This window comes from Mus caroli, chromosome 10, assembly GCF_900094665.2.
Source record: "Mus caroli chromosome 10, CAROLI_EIJ_v1.1, whole genome shotgun sequence".
Lineage (NCBI taxonomy): Eukaryota > Metazoa > Chordata > Mammalia > Rodentia > Muridae > Mus > Mus caroli.
In genome coordinates this window covers 9,542,216-9,564,906 of record NC_034579.1, presented here as the reverse complement: position 1 = coordinate 9,564,906, position 22,691 = coordinate 9,542,216, and the positions used below count along the sequence as shown (strand labels likewise).

At 41.5% G+C, this 22,691-nt stretch overlaps 1 protein-coding gene across 9 annotated transcripts in view; it reads left to right on the top strand.

Annotated features, from left to right (window-relative positions):
• Window positions 1–22,691, top strand: part of Phactr2 (phosphatase and actin regulator 2) — a 259,681-nt gene that overhangs the window by 187,386 nt on the left and 49,604 nt on the right. For all 9 annotated transcript variants that reach the window (XM_029482385.1, XM_029482382.1, XM_029482383.1 and 6 more), the window contains exon 3: window positions 17,929–18,009. In XM_029482385.1, coding sequence (XP_029338245.1) covers window positions 17,929–18,009 — 81 coding nt within the window. The remainder of the gene's footprint in view (window positions 1–17,928; window positions 18,010–22,691) is intronic.

Sequence of the window (22,691 nt, the reverse complement as noted above, 5' to 3'; positions counted from 1 at the left end):
AGTGGGTGGGTAGGGGAGTGGGTGGGAGGGTATGGGGGACTTTTGGGATAGCATTGGAAATGTAAATGAGGAAAATACCTAATTTAAAAAAAAACAAAAACAAAAAACAAACAAACAAAAAACAAGGCTGTGGGAAAAAGAAGTGTATTTAGTCAATGATTATGAGAAGATAGACTCCTGGGCCACTACGGAAATATATATGGAGGAGCCTCATAAACAAGCCTCAAAATAAGACTAAGTGGGACTTATCGGCGCGGGTCTCGGGGAAAGGTCTAAGGCAGCACATCACAAAGACGCGCACATGCATGTGTCTAGATACACTGTGTACCGCAGTCAGTAAGTGGAACTGGCCTGCACACCCATCAGTAGATCAGTGGGTAAAGAAACTCGAAGCTGTAGAGAAGAACACCAGACCTGGAAAGGCAAAAATACTACACATCTTCTTTCATGTGGGGGACCTAAATTTTAGACTTTATATATATGAGTGTGTGTGTGTGTGTGTGTGTGTGTGTGTGTGTTGTGGTTTGTGGCAGTGGATATCTTAATGGATGTCTGAAATACAGAGAATAATGGAATGCATGCAATAGGACACTGAAAGAGGGAGACTCACTGGAGAAGCCTGGGGGCAGTTGGAGTTGGGGAGGAGGCATGAGAGAGGCCAGTAAGGGAGAAGAAGAAGAGATAGGAGCAGTGCATTGTGAGCATGCCATGCAGAAACATACTTCTTTGTAAACTAACCTTAAAAATTAAAATGAAACATGAAAGCAAAGCAAAGCAAAGGGCACTGTCATTCAGTACTAATGGGATGGGCAGCCCTCTTTGGCAACTGATAGGCACATCCTACAGATGTCTATCATTCTTTTGGTTGCTAAGTGGTATGTCAGTATAGGATCTCATTCTATGATTTGCTTAGCCAGTAGTCGGTTCCAGCTGGGAGTAAGTACAACTAAAGCTACTATAAAACTCTTAGGAAGGTTTCAGTGAGTAAGAATTTTCGCTTGTTGGGAGGGAATATGTAAGAATGGCAATAGCCAGCCTTTTCCAGAGTGTTCCATGTATGCCAGCAGTGTAAAACAGCTCCACATCATTGTCACACTTTGATGTTGCTTTTATTTTTAGTTATAGTGGAAAAAACTCCCCTATCACTGGGCGTGGTAATGCTCGCCCGTGATCCTTCGAAGGGAGAATGAGGAATGTTTCCGTAAAGCTGTAGGCCAGCCTGGGCTACAAAGTGAAGAGTGCCATGTACTGATGATCAAATTAACTATGTCAACTATTCTTAAATGTGCCACGCGTCACCTCAGGTACTTTTAGGTGATTGTGGAACCAGGTATTCGACATCTCGTCTTGCAGAACTGAAGGTCTACCTAGTCAACAACTCTGTCCTGTCTTGTGGCTGCTACTCCTATTTTCTAAAAGTTGTCCTTCTTCATGTTTGAAATGAGACCTGGTTGCCTTGCTCAGAGTTGTCTTCAACTTGTGGGCTCAAACTCTGTAGGCTTCAATTTAAGTCACAAAAATATCTTGTTATGTGCCCTGTAAAGCTTTTATAATTTTATATTGTGCATATTTAAGACAGTTTGGGATTAATATTCATGTTCAGTGTGAGGTTTGATTTAGTCGTTTCAGTTCTGTTTGCTGAAATAATCTATTTTTTCCATTCAATTTTTTCAAAAATTCTCTTTGAGAAAAGGTCAGTTTTAGTCTTCATTTTCATGGCTCTATTTGTTTTCTCTCAGCTGCGTTGTAAGACTATATTTTCTAGGTGCATTGCCCGTGTCTGGTATTGTTTGGTCACTTCCTCCCAGCCCTCAGCTTGCCTCTTGGTTTTTTAATGGGGCCTTTTATAGATCAAAAGTTCTCCAGTCTGGTGGTGCGCCATCTCTCTCTCTCTCTTTCTCTCTTGGATGTCTCAGAGGGACTCGCAGCAATCCTTACTGGAAAGGCTTATCTCCACATTGACTTGTTTTTGCACCTTTGCAAAGTTAATTGGCCACATATGTGGTTCTATTTCTGGACTGGCTGTTCTGTTCTCCTAATCTATGTGTCTGCTCCTTCACAAATACCAGGCTTTCTTTGTTACTGTATCTCTTGCATCTGAAAATTAGTTAGTGTGGTTTCTCCAGCTTCATTCTTCATTGTGGAATTATTTTAACTAGTCTACTTTCCTTGCCTTCTCATTTACAATTTAGAATCAGCTTACTTATAGTCTAAAGATATCCTTGATGGAATTTTGTTTTGCTTTGGTTTTGTAATTGCATTCTTTTTTTGAATTAGGTATTTATTTCATTTACATTTCCAATGCTATCCCAAAAGTCCCACACACACTCCCCCACATACTCCCCCACCCACCCACTCCCATTTCTTGGCCTTGGCATATCCCCTGTACTGAGGCATATAAAGTTTGCATGACCAATGGGCCTCTCTTTCCACTGATGGCCGACTAGGCCATCTTCTGATACATATGCAGCTAGAGACACGAGCTCCGAGGGGTACTGGTTAGTTCATATTGTTGTTCCACCTATAAGGTTGCAGATCCCTTTAACTCCTTGGGTACTTTCTCTAGCTCCTCCATTGGGGGCCCTGTGATCCATCCAATAGCTGACTGTGAGCATCCACTTCTGTGTTTGCTAGGCCCCGGCATAGTCTCACAAGAGACAGCTATATCAGGGTCCTTTCAGCAAAATCTTGCAGAATGCAAGATGCATTGGTGTCAGTGTTTGGAGACTGATTATGGAATGGATCCCTGAATATGGAAGTCTCTAGATGGTCCATCCTTTCGTCTCAGCTCCAAACTTTGTCTCTGTAACTCCTTCTATGGGTGTTTTGTTCCCAATTCTAAGAAGGGACAAAGTATCCACACTTTGGTCTTCATTCTTCTTGAGTTTCATGTGTTTTGCAAAGTGTATCTTATATCTTGGGTATTCTAAGTTTCTGGGCTAATATCCACTTACCAGTGAGTACATATCATATGAGTTCTTTTGTGATTGGGTTACCTCACTCAGGATGATGCCCTCCAGGTCCATCCATTTGCCTAGGAATTTCATAAATTCATTCTTTTTAATAGCTGAGTAGTATGCATTCTATCTGTACCAAATTTTAGATATGTTTGACTGATGTCTTCTCTGTGTTGAATCATTTACTCTGTGAACTGATGTGACTTTCCAGTTAGTCAACTCTTTACTTCTCCCATCAACATTTTGAAGGTTTAAGAAGACCATGTTAAATTTACATTTGGGTGGGTTTTTTTATTTTATGTATTGCAAATGATATGTATCTTTAAATGTTTCTAAAAGTTTATTTCTATTGGTCATTGTCATCTATAGAGGCATTATTGTATCTTGTTCACATGTGGGGAGTACTGAGTGAGTCAGCTATCTATGCACGGAAATGGTTGCAGTTCTTTCTACCATGTCTGTGTGCCTTTCTCACCTTTTCTCCCCATTCACTGGCATTTCTGCTCCATCCTCTCTTGGTTCCAACCCTTAAGGGGAAAATGCTCGTTAAGTGTGATTGCTGAAGGCTTACTGGAAGTGAACTTTTACAAGCTGAGGAGTCTTCCTCGTTCCTTGTATGCTGCGCTTTTTGTTACATACAAATAGATATTGGATTTCTTTTTTAAAAATCTAATCTTATGTGTATGGTATTTTGTTTGTATTTAAGTCTGTGTATCATGTGTGTACTTGGTACCAACAGAGGAGAGCATTGGACCCCCTAGGACTGGATCTGCAAACAATTGTGAGACACAGTGTGGGTGCTAGGAATCAAACCCAGGTCTTCTGGAAGAGCAAGCCTCATATTGGATTTTTTTTTTTTTTAGGGCTCTTTCTTCTGTATTAATGAAGTGATCGCACTTGGGCCTTCTTCTTTAGAATATTGACATATTTGGTTGGGTCAATATATTTTTTTTAAAGATTTATTTATTTATTTTCTGTAAGTACACTGTAGCTGTCTTCAGAGACTCCAGAAGAGGGTGTCAGATCTCGTTATGGATGGTTGTGAGCCACCTTGTGGTTGCTGGGATTTGAACTCAGGACCTTCAGAAGAGCAGTCGGTGCTCTTAACTGCTGAACCATCTCACCAGCTCCCTCAATATATTTTTAAGTTTTGAGCCAGGTTTTTGCATTCCTGGAAGAGGACTCCACTGGGGTATGCTTGCTGCTTGTTCTCTCCCTCCTCCCTCCTCCCTCCTCCCTCCTCCCCTCCTTCCCTCTCGTTTTGCCAGGTTTTTATTTATTGGGTAACTCTTTAACTATTGGTAGTATTGATTGATAGCTTTATTTTCTTTTTACATGCAGCTCTCTGGTTTCTATTGGAGTGACAGTGGCTACATACAATGCACTGGCAAGTGCCTCCTCTTGGAAGGGATCTTATGACACTTGTCTTCTTCCAGAGTTTGGCCAGATTCACCTGTGAAACGGTCAAAACTCAAAGGATGTAAGACTGCCTAATCACCTTTTAAAATAGTAATAGATCCATGTGGTTGCTCTCTTTCTTCTTAGGTGGATACTGGTTCTCACTCTGCCTTCAATGAGAGGCAAATCAGGGCGCTCTCTCTCTCTCTCTCTCTCTCTCTCTCTCTCTCTCTCTCTCTCTCTCTGTCCCTTCCCTTCCCTTTGAACTGGCCCCCTCTCTTCCTTCAATAAATTCAGTATCGAATGCTACGGTGGGATCTGTCTCATCATTTCTCTTTCTCCCCAGCACTTGTTTTTTTTTTTTTCCAACAGCCTTGATGAGAGGTGATTCACATACTACGTGGTTCATTCATCTACCATTTGCAACAATGTTTTAGTAATTTTCAAAAGCTCTGTAATGAGCACCACAGTCATTCTTAACATTCTATCGCCTTAGAAAGGAATCCCATTCCCACTAACACTCCGCCCTCTCTCCCACCTGCCCAGCACTGCTCTCTGCCTGTTCTTGACATTTCATGTAAATACCTAACTATAAATGTGTGCTATCTATCTGTGACTGACATTGCCCACTTAGCGTGATGCTTTCAAGACCATCCTTCTAATAACTGATACCAGATCATTTTCCACTGTTGAAAGGTTCTCCGTTGTACAGATATAGCACATTTTATCCGTTGAGTGATGGATGAGTTGTTTCTGCTTTGGATTATTATGGATAGTGCTTGGGTATGTGGTTCTTTGTGGATATGAATGTTTTCACTTCTCTTGATGGTTTACCTAGGAATGGAATAGCTAGATCTGGTGGCAATTTGCTGTTTAGCAATTTGAACACGGTTTTCCAACATAGGGCCATTTACTAGTCTCACCAGCACTTGTATGGGGTGCAGTCCAATTTGTCTACATCTGGTAACATTTGTTTATTGTCAGGCTCATTTTACCCTCTGCATCCTACAGGCTGTGAAATTATTTCTGGAGCATTCTTGGTGGTCCTCCTCCTCCTCCTGCCCTTCCTTCTCCTCCTCCTGACCTTCCACCTCCTCCTCCTCCTTTTCTTATTTATTTATTTTATGCAGTGAATATACTGTAGCTGTTTTCAGACACACCAGACGAGGGCATCGGATCTCATTGCAGATGGTTGTGAGCCGCCATGTGGTTGATGGGAACTGAACTCAGGACCTCTGGAAGTCCAGTGTTCTTAAGCTCTGAGCCATTTCTTCAGCCCCCTTTTTTAAAGCAGAAATTGCCTTCCAAGCAGTGATTTTCTCTTTTAGTTTTTCCTCAAGTCAGTGTCTCACTTGAGCTGGTTTTAAACAAGATCCTCTTGCCTACCTCACCAGTGTGGGGTTTGGGGACATGCATAGCATGCCTGACTAAGGGCAGGGGTTTTCAGATTCTCTGGCAAAGCTCTTGAGGCAAGTAGAATGATGCTTAGCTTTTATTAGACGTCCACTAAATGTTTGCAGAGTGAATGGATGAAAGACCAGATCCCATCTCAGGCATGGAGTATTTGCGAATGGACATTTTAGGTTTGGAAAGTTTAGGGGACAGGAATTATACTCATTTTCAAGCCTTCTTTAGGTCATATCATAGTGTTACACAAGAAAGACTTGAGAGGCCATAGGATATGAAATGAGTATTTTGCCAGCTTAATGGGTTGGGTGGGGGAGCTGTTTTTTCATCAATGTATGAAGTATTTAAGCATATGCATGGTGCAGTCATTGAAGAGACTGATTGGAAAACGGGAGGCAAGGTGGGGGGGGCGTGTCTTAGTTCAATCATTGTGTACCTGTATACAGTAAACTGACTTAATCGGATCAACTGCTTGTAGGAAAGACCAGATCAAAGAGATACCATGTGATAATTGTATCACACATACTGTTTTGAAAATGTTTGTATTGTTTCCTGAAATGGGCATTGTGCTACAATAGACTCTTTTTATAACAGTAGAGCTGCAGACTATGATGCTTAGGCTTGGGTGTTTACTTGATGGGATGTAGAATCACCATGGATCCAGGCCCCTGGCCACAGCCCCAAGAGGCTTCCTACATTGGATTACATCAGGTGGGAAGAACTACCCTAATGTGCACGGCACCATTCCATGGGCTGGGGTTCTGGGCTGGGTACCAAGCAGGAAAAGAGCTGACCGCCAGCATTCATTGCTCTATGCCTCCTGGCTGAGGATTCACTGGGAACAACTGCCTTGTGATTCTGCTACTCTGCCTTGCCTGGTATGATTGATACATACTCAACAATTCCTGCTTTACATTGCCTTTGTCAGTCGGGATATTTTGTCACAATCATAAGGAAAGTGCTGGATACACTGTATAAGGGAAGTAAGGATTATTCTGTTTTTTTCTTGAGTCAACTTTTCTATGCACGGGCAAATAGGAAGAATCACTAGAGCCCCACCTTCCATTTAAGGGCTATGCATTATCCATGGTCAACCTCTTCTAGTGGGAAAGCCCACTTATAAAGAAGAGTCATCCATGAGCTAGGTTGTTATACTTTCATCATCACTGAAACCCATGGCTTCATGTCACAGGTTTAAAATAGCCCGCTGCACAATGGGCTGGCCCAGCCATCAGAGCTCACCTCCTCCAGATCAGTATAAACTATGACCTCTGTCTCTAAAAGGAGTGAAGGAGCCTCCCTTGCCTCCTGTGTGTGCTGGAGAATGCAGTGTTATTTGTTTAATCCAAACTTAGGTTTGGAACTACTCTGGTGGCTGCAGAAAGCCGACTAATATTTCAAAGGCTCAGCCTGTTCTGGGTGGGGGTGGGGCATTACTATTTGCTAGATCAGGAGAATTCTGAGAAGCAAAACTTTTCTCCTGAGCGTTCTAGGAAGACAGCTGCATAGAAGCAACTGTTGCTAGAGATTTTTCTAAGTCCTGGTTATAAATGACATGTTAAAAAATATCGACTAGACTGAAATTTATCATCGTTGACTGTCTGGTTTTTCTTGCATGGCTTTTGTTTCTTAAGTGGGTAGGGAAGAAGGACTGTAACATTCCCATCAACCTCTTGGTTAAAAGGATGCTTCTATTGGAGTTTTGGCGACTTTCTGAGTGCCTGGCTATCTGTATCCCTTTCTTCGGTAGAGAATTTCCCAGTTTAATTGTGCTTTGGAGTGGCGCCTCTGTAAGTACTTTGAGAAGTGCCATGGAGTTCCTTCCAGCCAGGTCTGGGTCAGGGAAGTCCATTCATTATTTGATTTCCTGTGTTTTATTTCCCATTGTGGTTTTGTTTTGTTCTGTACTGTGATATGGAGCTGGCCCTTATCACCAGGACTAAGTTCGGGAGAGTGACTGGGATTTGGTTTCCATAGTTTCTTGATTCGTTTCCCATTTGGAATTGTTATCGCCTCGCTTCTCATTTCTTCTGTGGTAAGAGGAAGAGCTTTACTCATCTGGCTCTCCCAAACGCTTCCTATCCCAATGGTCTTCCACTGCTCCCCGGTCTTCAGTGTGGAAGCTGGTTCTCACACACGTGGTTGTGGTTGTTGCTGTTGAACAATATAAGGGCTTAGTAGTGCCCATTATGGGAAAGAGCATCAAAAAAGCTATATAAGAAATATAAGGGAGTACAAAACATGATTGGAACACAATGGGGGACAAGAAAATCATGCAGACATTTACTGTGCATCAGTGTGTGTGTGTGTGTGTGTGTTTAATCATTTAAAAGAGTTTCATTTCTAGAGTCCAGAAATGTTTTAAAATTTAATTTTTACAATGATAACAGAAGTATACATTAGCAACCTTTTATGTACAGGTCTGTAGGGTTAAGAGCATTTACAGGGTTGAGCAGCAGACTTCAGGACATTTTTCAGGAAATTGAAACATGTACCTGCTAAACAGCTCCCCAGCTTCAGACGAATCAGGTTTAAAACCCAGGTGATAGCAACTGACACGCAACCATCTTCTAAGTCAGCTGCGGATGGACGGCCAACACCTTCAGTACGGTTCTCTAAGTCAGCAGTGGATGGACGGACAACACCTTGAATATGGTTCTTTCAGCTGAGTTTTCTAATTCAGCTCAGTACTCAGAAAATTACAGCAATGACGCCACGTCAAGGTGATAGTGTTCCCATGAGACGCTTTGCTGCAGGTGTAGTTTTATGGTTTGCTTTGAGGTGTAAACTTTATTTCTGTTACTTGTTTGAGACTCTTTTGAGGAATGGTCTTAGAGTAGGAGAGAGACATCAGTATCAATAAAGACAGCTAATCCTCATTTTTACTGTATCCAATACCATTCTTATCTCTTTCTTGTTTGTTTGTCTGTTGCACGCAACAGCAGTATCATGAGTGTGGGGATCAGACGAGCACTTTCCAGGGTTGTTTCTCTTCTGCTGCTATGTAGGTCCCAGTGATTGAACTCGGCGTTGTCAGACTTAACGGCAAGGCACCTGCCTTTACGCACAGAGCCATCTCGTCAGCCCAGCCAGGATGTTTTAAATGCTTGTAATCTTCCTTATTGTTCCATGAGATGTTTTACAATCACAGTCTTACTTTTATCAGTGAATGAGTAATGAGGCAGAGAAAATTTAAAGAAGTTGATCTCAGTTTCAGGGCCTGTTAAATATGTGTGTGTGTGTGTTTGAATGTTGTTGTGCAACTTGACTCTTCGTTCCTCATTCCTGGGCTATAGAATACCTTTAGGATGATATTCATATCAAACTACAAGTGTCAGTGGGGTGGAATAAAAGGAATATACAGGCGTATCCTGGGGGTGTGGGAGAGGGGTAAAGACGTAATAATTAAGTGATCTGTGCTGTGTCCCAGTCATTTTATGTTTCAGCCACACTAGTATCTGTTTGGTAGGTTCTAGTTATTAATTCCATGTGCAGGGACAAAGCCACAGGAGAGCTGGGGGGTTTGCCTCACGTGATAATAAGTGGTAAGGTACAGATGTAGAAACAGACTCATTTTTAAGAGCTTCGACTCTGTCTTACACGGAAGTGTTTTGGCTTACTAGAAGTCTATTAAACATAAAAGCTGTAAAATGTGACATGCAGGTAATATGTATCCTAGAATTCTATGTAGTATTCTCTAGAAGTCTATACTATACATAACTGATTTTTACATAAAGAATGCTTCTTCACAGAACATTTTAGTCCTCTTAAGAATTGGAGATAGAAGCATGGTTGTGCACGCCTTTAATCCCAGCACTCGGGAGGCAGAGGCAGGCGGATTTCTGAGTTTGAGACCAGCCTGATCTACAGAGTGAGTTCCAGGACAGCCAGGGCTACACAGAGAATCCCTGTCTCATAAAAAACAAAAACAAAAACAAAAAAATTGGAGATATATATGCACACACACATATGTATATGTATATAATATTTAGCAGTCTATGCTGCCATACATATGTAAGATGGTATCATCCTACATCATGTAATAAGAGAAATGCATTTTTCTGGTGTATATGCCCTGAGTTACAGCCTCTCCATCCTCAAAAGAAGCCCCCTTCTGATCCTGAGGTCACTTGAACAATAGGAGAATTTGAAACAATGGGAAGGAAAGTTGTTGAGCAAAACCGTGATGTCAGTGTTGCAGCTTGCTGTCAAAACTTACTCATTAGAGTATTAGCCACCTGAAACCCTACTTATATATTTACTTTCAATAATAAAACCTTTATTTGGAGGGACTCTTTATCATGTTCCTTCAGGGGCAGACAGGACTGGATGCAGTTCATTTCTCTAGGTCTGGGGAGCTCTTGTCCAAGGAATCCCATTCTCCACAAAGCTTGTCACTGTTCAGTGTAGAGAGAACTGTATGATCCACTCAAAGAAACAAACACTTTCCTCACTTTGGAGCCTCGTCTGGTCGGATACATAGAGGAAAGGGGTAAACATGGATTAAAAACTTTGTGCCCCAGTCTTCTAACGTTGACTGGTTACTCTCTGGACTGCTTGAGTTGCATCTCAGTATGTCTTGCTCCTAACTAAACAAAACAGGCTCAAAGGCATACATAGCTTTCTGTGTTAAAAAAAAATCCTAAGATACTAAAATCTCACACTTCGCAGCATAGATTAGATGAATATGTCTCAATCTGGACAGCCTACTATGTCTGAAATCCCTTTCATATCTAATCTTCATGCTGTGGACAGCCTGGTCCCAAAGAAAATAAGACAGCACGAGTTGATGACAGCTCAAGTGTCCCTGAAACTGTCCGAACCCTTATCCTGGCAGCAGCAACAGCAACAGGAGTTCTGGGTTATACTTTCCACTAGTGGGTGGCACCGTCAACTGGTTTGAGAAGGCATGTAGCCCAGAAGAGCTGAGATTCACTTTCCAGTCATTTTTCTAGACTTCTTTTCCCTCTAGAGTGATTAGAAAGTTAATTGTGTTTTCTTGTAATTGTAGTTGCTTGTAGAATTAGGATGGGGCTCAGTTGGGACAGGCAAGGGTCAGAAAGAGAGTTTACATTTTTAAATAAAAGTTTAATACATTTATTTATTTATTTATTTAGGGAGGGAAGGGGCATTCATGCCATGGCACGCATGTGGAGGTCAGAGGATAACTACTCTCTTCTCTCCCATCACCGTGTGGATCCTATGAGTCAGGCAACCAAATATGACACACAAGTACCTTACTGACTGGGCCATCTCACCAACCCAAGCTTTTTTTTTTTTTTTTTTTTAGCATTTTGTAACTTGAATTGTAGTACTATAGTACTGCCTAAAAATTATCCACGTAAAACTAATGTTTAAGAGCTAGTCTTCCTGATTTCCTGAAAGAGAAGAGAAAGAGAAAGCAGTGCCCAACCTTGGAGAAGCGGAGTTTGGTATAAACATCACCGCAGAGTGATGAACTTGTCATTAGGTGCACCTGTGTTCAATCAGACTCTAGAAGTGTGCCTAGAACACATGCGTAGCCGCTCCAATTCTCACACTCCTTGTTCATGGGAAAGGACTAAAAGCAGGTGCTCAGCTATCCTTCTCAGATACTGGATGGGGGTTAGAAATGTTCTTGAAGTGACAAGTGAAGTAGATGATTACAATTAGGTTTCTTTGGGGGAAGTTGGGACACTAATTTCCCAAGAGAAGGAAGGGACATAGATCTCTCCATCTTCCTCTTTCTTAAGGCCTTTCTGAGTTGCAAACTAAGGGAGGAGGTGGGGACCTACTTAGTTCTTGTTTTGTATCTCTACTCTTCACGCTCAGAGATTCTTTAGTCTCTGCTGGAAGGAAGTTCAATGAGATTCAAACCAAAAATCTCTTGCTTGGGCAAAGCTCTTTACTGTGTATAGCTCATAAGAGCTGCAGAAAACGGAATCCATTGACCCATATGACTGAAAAGTCCCACGGGAGTACCACCTGCAAGCCCAGTGGGATCCAGGTAATTAAAAGCTGGGATTGAAAAATCTCGTTCCCCCAATTTAAGTCTGTGCTCCTCTGTTTTTGGTTGGTTGGTTGGTTTGGTTTGGTTTCAAACTTGACCTCTTTTCTTGCGGAGGAAAAGCCATCACCATCAACTCTACCATCATAGCAAGCTAGTTGTTCCAGCTCCAGAGGAAACATGATGCTTGAATTACTTATTGTTCCAACGACTTTCTTGGGTTTGGATCTTGCTAGTACAATTTGAGCACATGTCTCTCTCTGAACCAATCACCAGCGTGCCATACAGCCTTGAATCCAAGGATGTCAGACTCACAACTGACAGGTTTTCCCAAGTGGGAAAAAACATATATATGTATGTATATGTGTATATGTATATATCTGTGTATGCATGAGTGTATATATGTATATATAAATGTGTGTATATGTATGTTTACACATAATATATGTGTACATGTGTATATTTGTGTATACATGTGTATATTCATATATATGTATATATACACACATATACGCACATAATATGTACACATAATATATACATACATACATGTTAAACACTCCTTGCCTCTCTCTTGTGTGTGTATATGTGTGTGTATAAATGTATCTATATGTTTATGTATGCTATATGTGTATGTATGTGTATATGTGTGTGTATATGTGTATATTCATGTATATGTGTGCATATACACAAATATACACACATGTGTGTATATGCATACATACATACATACATACATGCTAGACACTCCTTGCCTCTCTCACCACCCCTTTTCTCCTTGGCCCAAATAAAAGATATTTAGATTCCTCAGCATGCAGTAAGGCATTTGGGATATTATAGGGATAAAATGTCAGGGTGTCCACTAGAGTTGTGTGAATATGCATAGCACACACACACACAGTTTAGCAACAGAGTACATGTGGCTCATTCTAGAGCATGAATATCAGTGAAAGGTCTCTTGAAAGTGCTCTAGACTAGATGTTAGCCTTTATGTGGCGTAGGTCATCGCCTCTGAAGGAACCTAATGGGAGCAGATATCACCTCATTCTACAGGCGAAAAGCATATAAAGGTTTCTTGAAAATATCTGAGGTAGAGAGTGGGCCCTGCTCATGGTGCTGTTTGAAAATGGCATAAAACTCTAGGGATGATTTCACCACTGAGCGATTAGAGAAGCCATCAAGTTGTAGAAAGAAACCATAACTACAGAAATGGAACTGAGAGAAGAAACATGCTTAGAAAATGATAAGGAAAGCTTGACCTTATCATTGGTTTAGGGAGACAGAGTGGAGGGAGGAAGGGAGGGATGGAGAAAGAGAAGGAAGGAGGATGAATGTGGACATCGTGACCAGTGGTGGAACACAGCTGCCGTTCCCTGGAGATCTGCCCCTCCTGAGGTCTGGGAGTTTTGAGTACAGGAGTGGCATAATTGGACAAACAAGAAGAGGGCCCAGACCTCTCCTGTGTGTTTTTAGAAGGCGGTGTTGGCTTTGTTACTCTACTTCACATTCTTAAGATGTTTTGGAAGGTTTTCACAACTGTGTTGTGTGTTGGCCAGCATGGGTGGTTATTTCTTTCACTGGGCTAGCTTCGTCTTTGTGAAGGGTCTTTTAGAAAGGAGGCCATTTTCCACCGTGCTATTTTCCTTCAGTGTTCCTGAGGAAAAGGCAAGCTGAGTGAGCTCTTAGAGAACACTTCCAGTCCAGGACAAGTGGTCTTCTGTGTTTCTGTCGCCAGTTTACAGCAAACCCATTCATGACTCGGGACCAAGAAGATAACTGGGCACACTTATTTGAGACTCCTGTTTACTCTTCTATTTTGTTCAGTCATTAAACGGTGTTGGGATGGAGAATTAGGACTCTTCCCTCGCCAAGGAAAGAACACAAGTGACTAGCTGACTACACGATTTACTCTCCCAGATACTTTCAGAGTAACAGGAAATCCTGGCCAAGTATCTACCAAGAGGAGCTGGTGGTATATGCCCTGGCCACTCCTGAATGCAGGCTCCATGGCTGTCACTCTGTGCCCAGAAGGACATCATAAATCATTTATAATTTATGAGGAGCCTAGCCAGTCCTGTGCTACACCCTGCTAGCGGCTGGTGTCTGTCCACACACTGTGGGCTCCCTTCTTTGCTGCATACAGAGCCTTTTTCACACGATCCATAGGACTAAAGTGGAAATGTTTTCCCTTAGGTTGGCCCAGCCAAAGTGTAAAGACGAGAGAAGACAGAAAGCCCTTGTTCCTTGAGGTTGTACCATAAACTTCTCTTGCTTTCTCCAGGACTGGAAAATAAGAAGGGCCAGAAAACAAGAACCAGGACAAGGCTGTTTTCTTTTTCATTTACATTTTCAACAAGATATATATGTATTTTGAGTGGCAGTAACCACCGTGTCACCATTGGGGGCATAGCATTGAGCACAAGTTTGGTTTTGAGGAGATGGCTGAGAAACGGGGTGAGAAGGCAGACAAGCTATTCTCAAGGATTGCCTGATTCACCAGGACCTTTGATCAGAACGTGAAGGCCAACATGGAGTGTGCCACGCTGGAGCATGGTATATTGAAGAAGACAGGCCACCTTGTGGAGCAGTCGCTGGGGAGAAGCATCAGGTGTGGAGGCTTGCATCAGAGAGCCAGGAAAGAGTAGCTGCGTGAGAGAAAGAACATCTCCAGGGTCACTGTTGGGGCCCATGCTAGGGAACTGAGATCTTATCTAAAGGGAGATGGGCAGCCATTGGATGTTTGGAAGGATTGATCCTTTTAAAGCACTTGACAATAAGAGTGTATGTGCGATGCCAGAGAAGCCATCTGAGTAAGCTCCTTTCACTTTCTGGAGAGAATTGGAGTCTGCGCTGTTGTAATCAGGATTGAAATACCAAAATATTTGTTCACCCAGTACAGAATGCGACACAGGAAATCGTGTGTGTGTGTTTGACCTTGGAGTATGTCTAACTGGTGCTTTTGCAATCAGGATGAAAGAAAGCATGCATGACCCATTCGTGTCCTTAACTGATAAAACATGGACAGACCCGTGACTTGTATCTGATGACCGGCACCCCTTGTGCCCTGGCAATATTGTGATTATGGAGTAGCTGTGGGACATGACACACATTACACTATATTTAATTTCTTATACAGATTAGTGTGATCTTCAGTTACAAAAACAACTGGGGATCAGGCCCCATGTGGCTTCAGTAGTCTCCCTTGCTTCTGGTGAGAACTGTGGAGCAGCCTCCTGCTGCCTTCTCTTCACACGTGGCATCCTCTAATGGAGGGCTGTTAGAGCTTGGGTTTGATTAACATGCAGAAGTCAGAGGGAATGAGATCTGGGGGCTACCTGGGAAATTTCTCCTTAAAAATAAGGCTCGTGAATAGTTGAAGTAGGCCTCAAAGCCATGTAAGGACTTTTGCCTCTGAAGGTGGGAAAGCAGGTGGGCAAGTCTCAAGAACACTCCCATGATGCTCCTGCCCTGTGCAGCATAGTGAACCAAAATGACCCCTCAGTCCGTTCCAATACAAAACCCCTCAGAGTCCATGAAAAACGTCCAGTGAATCTGCTCCACAAACACAGAGACACTGTATAAACACAAGGCACATATTTTAAAAGGTGAAAAATAAGATTCTTGTACTTCAGGGCGAACAGGGGTTGGAATTTTATGCCCATCGACATACCTTCCATACCCAGCAGCCTGCAGTTTGTCCACATTGGCCCTCACACAGTTATCTACATTATGTGTTTAAAATGGTCTCAGCCAAAGACCAAGCAAACAGCTAATGGTATTTTCCTATCAGCACCTGTTTATGAGGTAAAGAAAAAAAAGAACAGAACTGTTGATGTTCACCAATGGTAGGAGCCGGCACGGAGCTTCACGGAATCCACATGAAGAAATGGGAAGAATTTTTCGTATACAAAGAAGATAGAAGAAGATTTGTTTAAACCAAGATTTAAGTTAAAATTAAACCAACAAAATCTCAAAACCCAGACTTAAGAGTGGACTGTGATCCGCATAGAAGAGCATAAGTGTGAACAAGCTATGTTCTGGTCTCTAGATGAAGAAAGAAAAATTTTAGTGAAGAATAAAAGTTTTAAAAGGTATACAAAGCAAAGATTTTGGAATAGCCTTCATTGAAGACACAGAATCCCACAGTATTTGAGCTGGTTGAGTGAGTAACCACTGAGTCTTGCCCCTGATTTTATAGATCATAGATTAGAAGCACAATAACTTGATATAGGGTGCCCAGTATCGAGTGACATGATCTCAGTGCCCTGAGATGAACACCAGGACTCCTGAAAACGATGTGACATTTTGTGCAACATTATAGACTTTGAAAAGTCTTCACTTCTTACTTCAGTAAAAGTTTACTTCAATAAACACTAAGAGAAGACTTCCATGCATGTACCCATTGTCTACTCTTCATACCTTCCACCTATTGGACCCTCAACCGGGAATGTTAACATTCAGATAAGCAGGCTCAGTGCCACTGAAGTCCTGCATTCAGCTCCTAAGTTCCACCCTAAAATATATTGGGAATGGAGATTGCTTCCTGAAGAAGGAAGAATCCATGTAGAGACTGATTCCCTTTCCTTGACTTGCCTCACAAAGCTGCCTATCCCCACTTTCCTTCTTCATTCTCCTAAGGTTTGCCAAGGATCATACCAGAACCTCTAGTTATGGAGATCCATTGTATTGAACTTTTGAGTTGATGGTGTGAGAGAGAAAAAAATAAAAACAAACAAACAAACACTAAAAGTTATCCCTTTTCCCTAGCATTCAGATGAAGTATTTACAGGAACTATATGGGTTGGTTCTACTTTGGGGCTTTTGTTTTGCTTTGTGTTTGTTATTCAGAATTTTTGGCATTAAGAACTAATTTCAGGGTGCTGGAGATATGTCTCAGCAGTTCTAGAGGACCCAGGTTCAGTTCCCTATATCCCATACACTTGGTAACTTACAACTATCTGTAACCTCCAGTTCTGGGAGATTTGACTCCCCTCCCCCTCCCCCTCCTCCTTTCCCTTCTTCCCGTTCTTCCCCTTCCCCTTCCCCTTCTTCCCTTTTCCTTCCCCTCCCCCTCCTCCTCTTCCTCTTCCTCTTCTTCCTTTTCCTCCTCCACCTCCTGGCACCATGCATGCATATAATGCAGAAACAAAACATCTATGCACATAAAATAAATAATAGTAAAATTTAAATTTAAATGTTAAGAAAGGAACTAATTTAAGTACGGTGATATAGCTCAGCAGGTAACGGCACCTGCTACCACACATGATGATCTGAGTTAAAGTCCTGGGAGCCATGTGGTGGGAGGAAAGAACTGACTTCCAAAAGTTGTTTCCTGACCACTGTACAGACACTATGGCATGTGTGGGGGTGGGTACATGCACTCACAGACTGATTGATGAAATTTTAAAGGCTTTTGAAAAGAACTTTAAATCTTCTGAAAGCCCATAGTTATCTTGATTGTCAACATTTATGTCATTATTTTCCTGTTTTTGTTGTGTATATTCATTATGCATGGTTATATAAGGATATTGTCATATAAGGGCATTGTCATACAAGTTTACCTTGTACTTAAAGTGTATTCTGCTCATGCAGTCTACCACCCTCTTCCCCACCATTCCCTATTCCCATTAATATCCCTTTTCCTTTGGACAGTCGCCTTCTACTTTCCTGTCACACATACTATATATACATATATATATATATATATATATATATATATATATATAATCCAGTTATATAATCCAGATATATAATCCAGTTATCATATATGCAGGAAACAGAGATCCAGTCACTTCATATGACTATCTCCAGGGGTAAACTTACATAATTTCCTGCAAATGCCTCTGTTCGCAGGTGTTTTAGAGAACATCATTATCAAAGGAAAGATGCTAAGTGCTCTCTGTGCTCCGTACCTGGCATGCAACAATAAGTCTGGATTTCTTTTCAAACATGACCACCTTGGCCAGGTTCGGGGGTTGAGCCTTAGATCATGATCTGCTTGTGTCCATACTGTGGTAACTGGACTCCAGATGAGTGTTTTTAGTGGGCATCAAACAAACAAACAAATGTGGGATTGAGTCTTCATGTGGACAGAATAAATGGGCTCAAATCCTTTGAATATTTTTCATGACTGTTGGAAGCAATGACTTGATTCTTACTTGTGCTTATTCTTTTTAAAAGTATTAGAGAGGAAGATATCCACCAGACAAAGTAGAGAGGAGCTGATAAGAAGGGGCCTGCTTAAGGAATTGCCTGATCAAGGTGAGGAAATTTGTCTTACATCTAAACTAATTGGATTCTTCATTCCCATGCTTTCCTTTCCTGTTGGGATTTAAAGCAACTGTGGTTGTTGTCAGATAAGGTGGCACAGTGGTTAGTGTCAGATAGTGCACAGCACGAATCTTGCTTCCACCTGGAATGTCTCTCTGTCTGTGTGGTCAAGAAGCCAGGGTGTTACAGAAAAGAAGGCCAGTGACTTTGCTAGTCAGCCTTTCTACATAGGCTGCTCTCAACTCTCTGCTCTCAGGCTGCTGCATTGGGAGCCAGAGATACAGGTCACCTCAGCCTCGAGCTTTATTCTTCTATCCAAGCTACACTCGATTGATTGTTTGAGTGAGTTCGGTTGCAGTTTGTCCATGCCTTCCTTATTTCTCAACACTGCCACTAAAAGAAATAGCAGCCATGCCGCTTATCATCTACATGATCTACTAGTCACAAATCGATAAAGCATGGACAAATTAACCTGCTTTATGCTTTCTCCCAAGGTAATCTGTTCTTTTTGCAGTCCTCTGAGTCTTGTTGTCTCTCACCTCATGACTGATAATTTTGATAACTCTCTCCTAGAGGTGATTGGTGTTTTGTTTTGTTTTGTTTTCCCCTCTTTCATTCCCTCCCTATTATCTCTATGCTCTGAAGGACAGAAGTTAATTAGAAAAGTCAAAGTAGTAAGGCAGTGGGGGCACACGCCTTTAATCCCAGCACTCGGGAGGCAGAGGCAGGCAGAGTTCTGAGTTTGAGGCCAGCCTGGTCTACGAAGTGAGTTCCAGGACAGCCAGGGCTACACAGTGAAACCCTGTCTCAGAGAGAGAGAGAGAGAGAGAGAGAGAGAGAGAGAGAGAGAGAGAGAGAATATTGTGTAGAAGACTGACCCTCAAAGAAAACACTAACACTGGTTATTTCTCCAATTAAACAATTCCACATTACTGTCTTTGCTCCACTGCTGTGGAAACTAAAGGACATCTTGTTGTAGTGCTGACGATTTAGCCTTGGTCCCTTCCCTCATTGCCCAGGTTTATTTTATTGCTGAGACCTTATGGGAAGAAATAATATGCTATTGTTTGGAATTTAAATAGTGATGCTTCCCTCTCTCTAGAGAGAGAGCTATATCATATATGTTCCTTACAGAGTATATGACATTTGGGAGCATATATTGTATATTAGTTAAAATTTCACGTTTTCCCCAATACCAACAAATTCCAATGCACTGCAGCTTGGAAATACGTGGCTGCTTCGGGAGTGAGAGAGGCCTGGATGGAATAATACCATGTCGATTGAGCGAGCCTTCACAATTTTAGACTCACCATTTCTGGCTTGTCAAGTTTTTCCCCTCATCTTTGTTAATGATCTTTTTGTATATTTCAATATGCTATCACCTTGAAGCTATTTGTTTCCTGCCTCAGGGATTTAAAAATGAAAAGTGCCATGCTTCCCCTCCCTAGAAGGATGTAGGCATGCAGGAGATAGGCATGCAGAAAACAACAGGCGTGCAGACAACAGGCATGCAGGAGGTTAGCCTCCAGGAAGTAGGCATGCAGACAGTAGTCATGTAGCGGGCATGCATATCGTATCCAGGTTCATTTCCCACCAGTCTCCAGAGACAGCAGAGAGCATAGCCTTTGAGATGAAACCTTTGTAATCAGCTTTAGGTGGTGACCCATCCATTTGTACCTGTATCCCTTATTCAAGACCATTTTAAAGCAAGGGAAAGAGGAGTTGGAGGGATTGCTTATCCGACAAGACTCCTTACTGCTTTGCAGAGGACATGAATTCATTTCCCAGCACTCACATAAAAGGCTCACAACTGCCTGTAACTCCATCTCCAGGGAACCCAACACCCTTTTCTGGTCTCTGAGAGACCTGTATTTATAGGCACATACCTATGTGTAGACACTTATATGCGTGCACGTAATTAGGAATAAAATGAAAATCTCGATGAAAAGGAAAGGGAACATTATGGTTGAAACCTGTCATTAGGATTAATGGTGGAGCTCGCAGGCCAGATGCTTTATCTAATTCAGAAGTGTCGTGGACTTTGCTGAATCTTACTTTGTAATTTGGCACCGTTCTCCTATAGAACATGAGAATGGTCGAAAGTACCCAAGAATGCCCCTTGGAGATCTCCTAGGTCTCAGCCAAGAGCTAGAGAAAGTCGTTTTCTATTGATTCGTAGTAGTCATCATCTTTCTCTCCCCCCCCCCCCCAAAAAAAAAACAATTACCTTGAGCATCCCTGTCTGAAAGACTGGCCCCTGTTGCTTGCCTTGTGACAGCCTCTCTCCGTCAGTGAGGATTCGCTGAAGGCCTCTGTCTTCTTGACACTGCCCCTGACAGTTATTGTCAATTATGAGCTTCCTTTGGTAGACCAGATAGACGTTTGAAGTCCCTCCAGCTGCCCTGGCTGTGATCTCCTTTCACCCTGACCTGTAAGCTCTAACTGGCTATAGTTATTATACCTTCCATGCTGTGGTTTTCACACCAAGTTTTACTTCAGTCTGAGAATTCACCAAATGGTCTTCTCTGCTGAAAAGGTCTCACAGACGGTCTACTCCACATTCAGTCCCCCATTTATTTCTCCCCTCCATCTTTTCTCGAAGCAGTCACATGAGGGTTATACAAGTGTCTGGCCTGCTTCCCTGGCTCTGCTTTCCACATCACTCTGAATCTAGTCTGACGACTCAGGTTCTTTCTGGCCACCTGTGATCATGTCTGTGTACCTGTTCTGCTTTTACTTTAAGCTGAATGTGAGTTTTGTGAGTCTCCTTCCGTAGCACTCACAGACTCTCCCAACATTTGTCATGTGTTCCTGTAACCTGGGCCTGGCTTAGCACTGTCCGCCATCTTCCCTTCCCGGGCTGCTATTTCAGATGCAGAGCTTACTATATCAGGGACTGAATTTATTTAAACTCTGAGAAATTTTTTTCTTAAGACAGATTTCTAGGAAAGCTTTCAGAATAGAGACACTCCTCACTTAATGACTTCAGTTTTCTTGTTTCAGGAACTTAATAGTTCCTACAAATGCTCTTTTTTTTCTGCCATTACCTTTATCTATACTAGTTTTATTTCATGACTCAAAGTAAGTACCTTTCCACATACTTGACTGTTTTCCATGCATACTATTGTGATAAAATTCAAATTTTCTATATTTTTCTAGTGTTTTAAAAATAAGTTATTTTTAACCTGTTAAACATATTATTTTACTTATAATAGCATTAAATTGTTATGAACATGACTTTAGTATACTACTAGCTAAAATCATAAAACAAAAATAAAACCTTCATTTGAGTTATTTTAAAAGTAGGGTTTTATATATAAGACTGTGGTTTTTATCTTCTCGTTTTCTTGGAACTGTCTGCTTTATATTATTTTATCAGTGTATTATATGTCCCCTTTCCTCCTTTTAAAACTGATGCTTTCAGTCCAATAATTCTTACTTCATATTTTTGAGATTGTGAAGATTTAATTGCAGTTGCATTGCCTGAGGTTATTATTGTCTGTTTTAGTTTTCTACAGGAATCAGATATAGGTCCGTAGGAACCACATGACTGAGTGACAATTCCATTTTCATTTTTACATGGCATAATTCCATATTTATCTTCCTTATGAAAATGTCATGATTTTTAACAGTAAGGACTGTGAATTTCATTATGAAGCAAATCAGTGAAAATTTGAGAAATAATCTATTTTATAATGATGCTGCAAAAAATTAATTTAAAAAGTTGAATAGAAACAACTCTGTTGATACTTTTTTTCAATTAGTTTAAAAAAAAACTTAGGCTCCTTAATTTTTCTCTTATGGTGGCAGCAGAGCCTCTAAGGTTTCTGTGTGTGGGAATAATTACTGTGACAGGATGGCCAAGCATCACTGAGTTCTGCAAATCCCTTGAATTTTAAACACCTTCAGGACCTAAAGAAGGGCGGGGGTTAGAATGAGTCTTTATGATTTAGAATACATGAGGAATTTTACTTTAAGCTGTGAATTTTAAAAAATCTTCTGTAACTAGTTTTTGATGTATGTTTTCTAGTTGTAATTCTCTTTTACTGTTCCCAAATGAAGAAAATTTAAAAATGAAAATAGCTTTTAAAAAAATCTTTTCCCTGAACAAAAGTAATGTTACATAGCTGTGTAGAGTATGGGCATTGTCTGACATGCTCACAGTTACATTGCTGTGGAGTGTGTGAACACTGGCTAACATGCTCAGAGTTACATTGCTGTGTAGAGTGTGAACACTGGCTAACATGCTCATAGTTACATTGCTCTGTAGTGTGTACCTGGCTAACATGCTCACAGTTACATTGCTGTGTAGTGTGAACACTGGCTAACATGTTCACAGTTATTTGCTATGGACAGTATGCACACTGTCTGTCTGACATGCTCACAGACATTGGCGTCTGGAGGTCCTCTGCTATCCCCCTCCGTATGTGTAATTGCATCTCATGTTATTTGTATATTTGCATTCACCTCGTGGTTTTGATGTGTTACAATTTTTGTTCCATTTTCCAGATCATTCCTTCATTCAGTTTCTGGATGCAAAAGAAACACCTAAGTGTTTACTTCAGCAAACCCTAAATACAAGGGCAGAGGAACTCTTCTGGCCTGGGACACTGTGTGATTACGGTGGCCACGTGGGCTGTCTTGAGGTGACATAGGAATCTCTGTCCAATGTT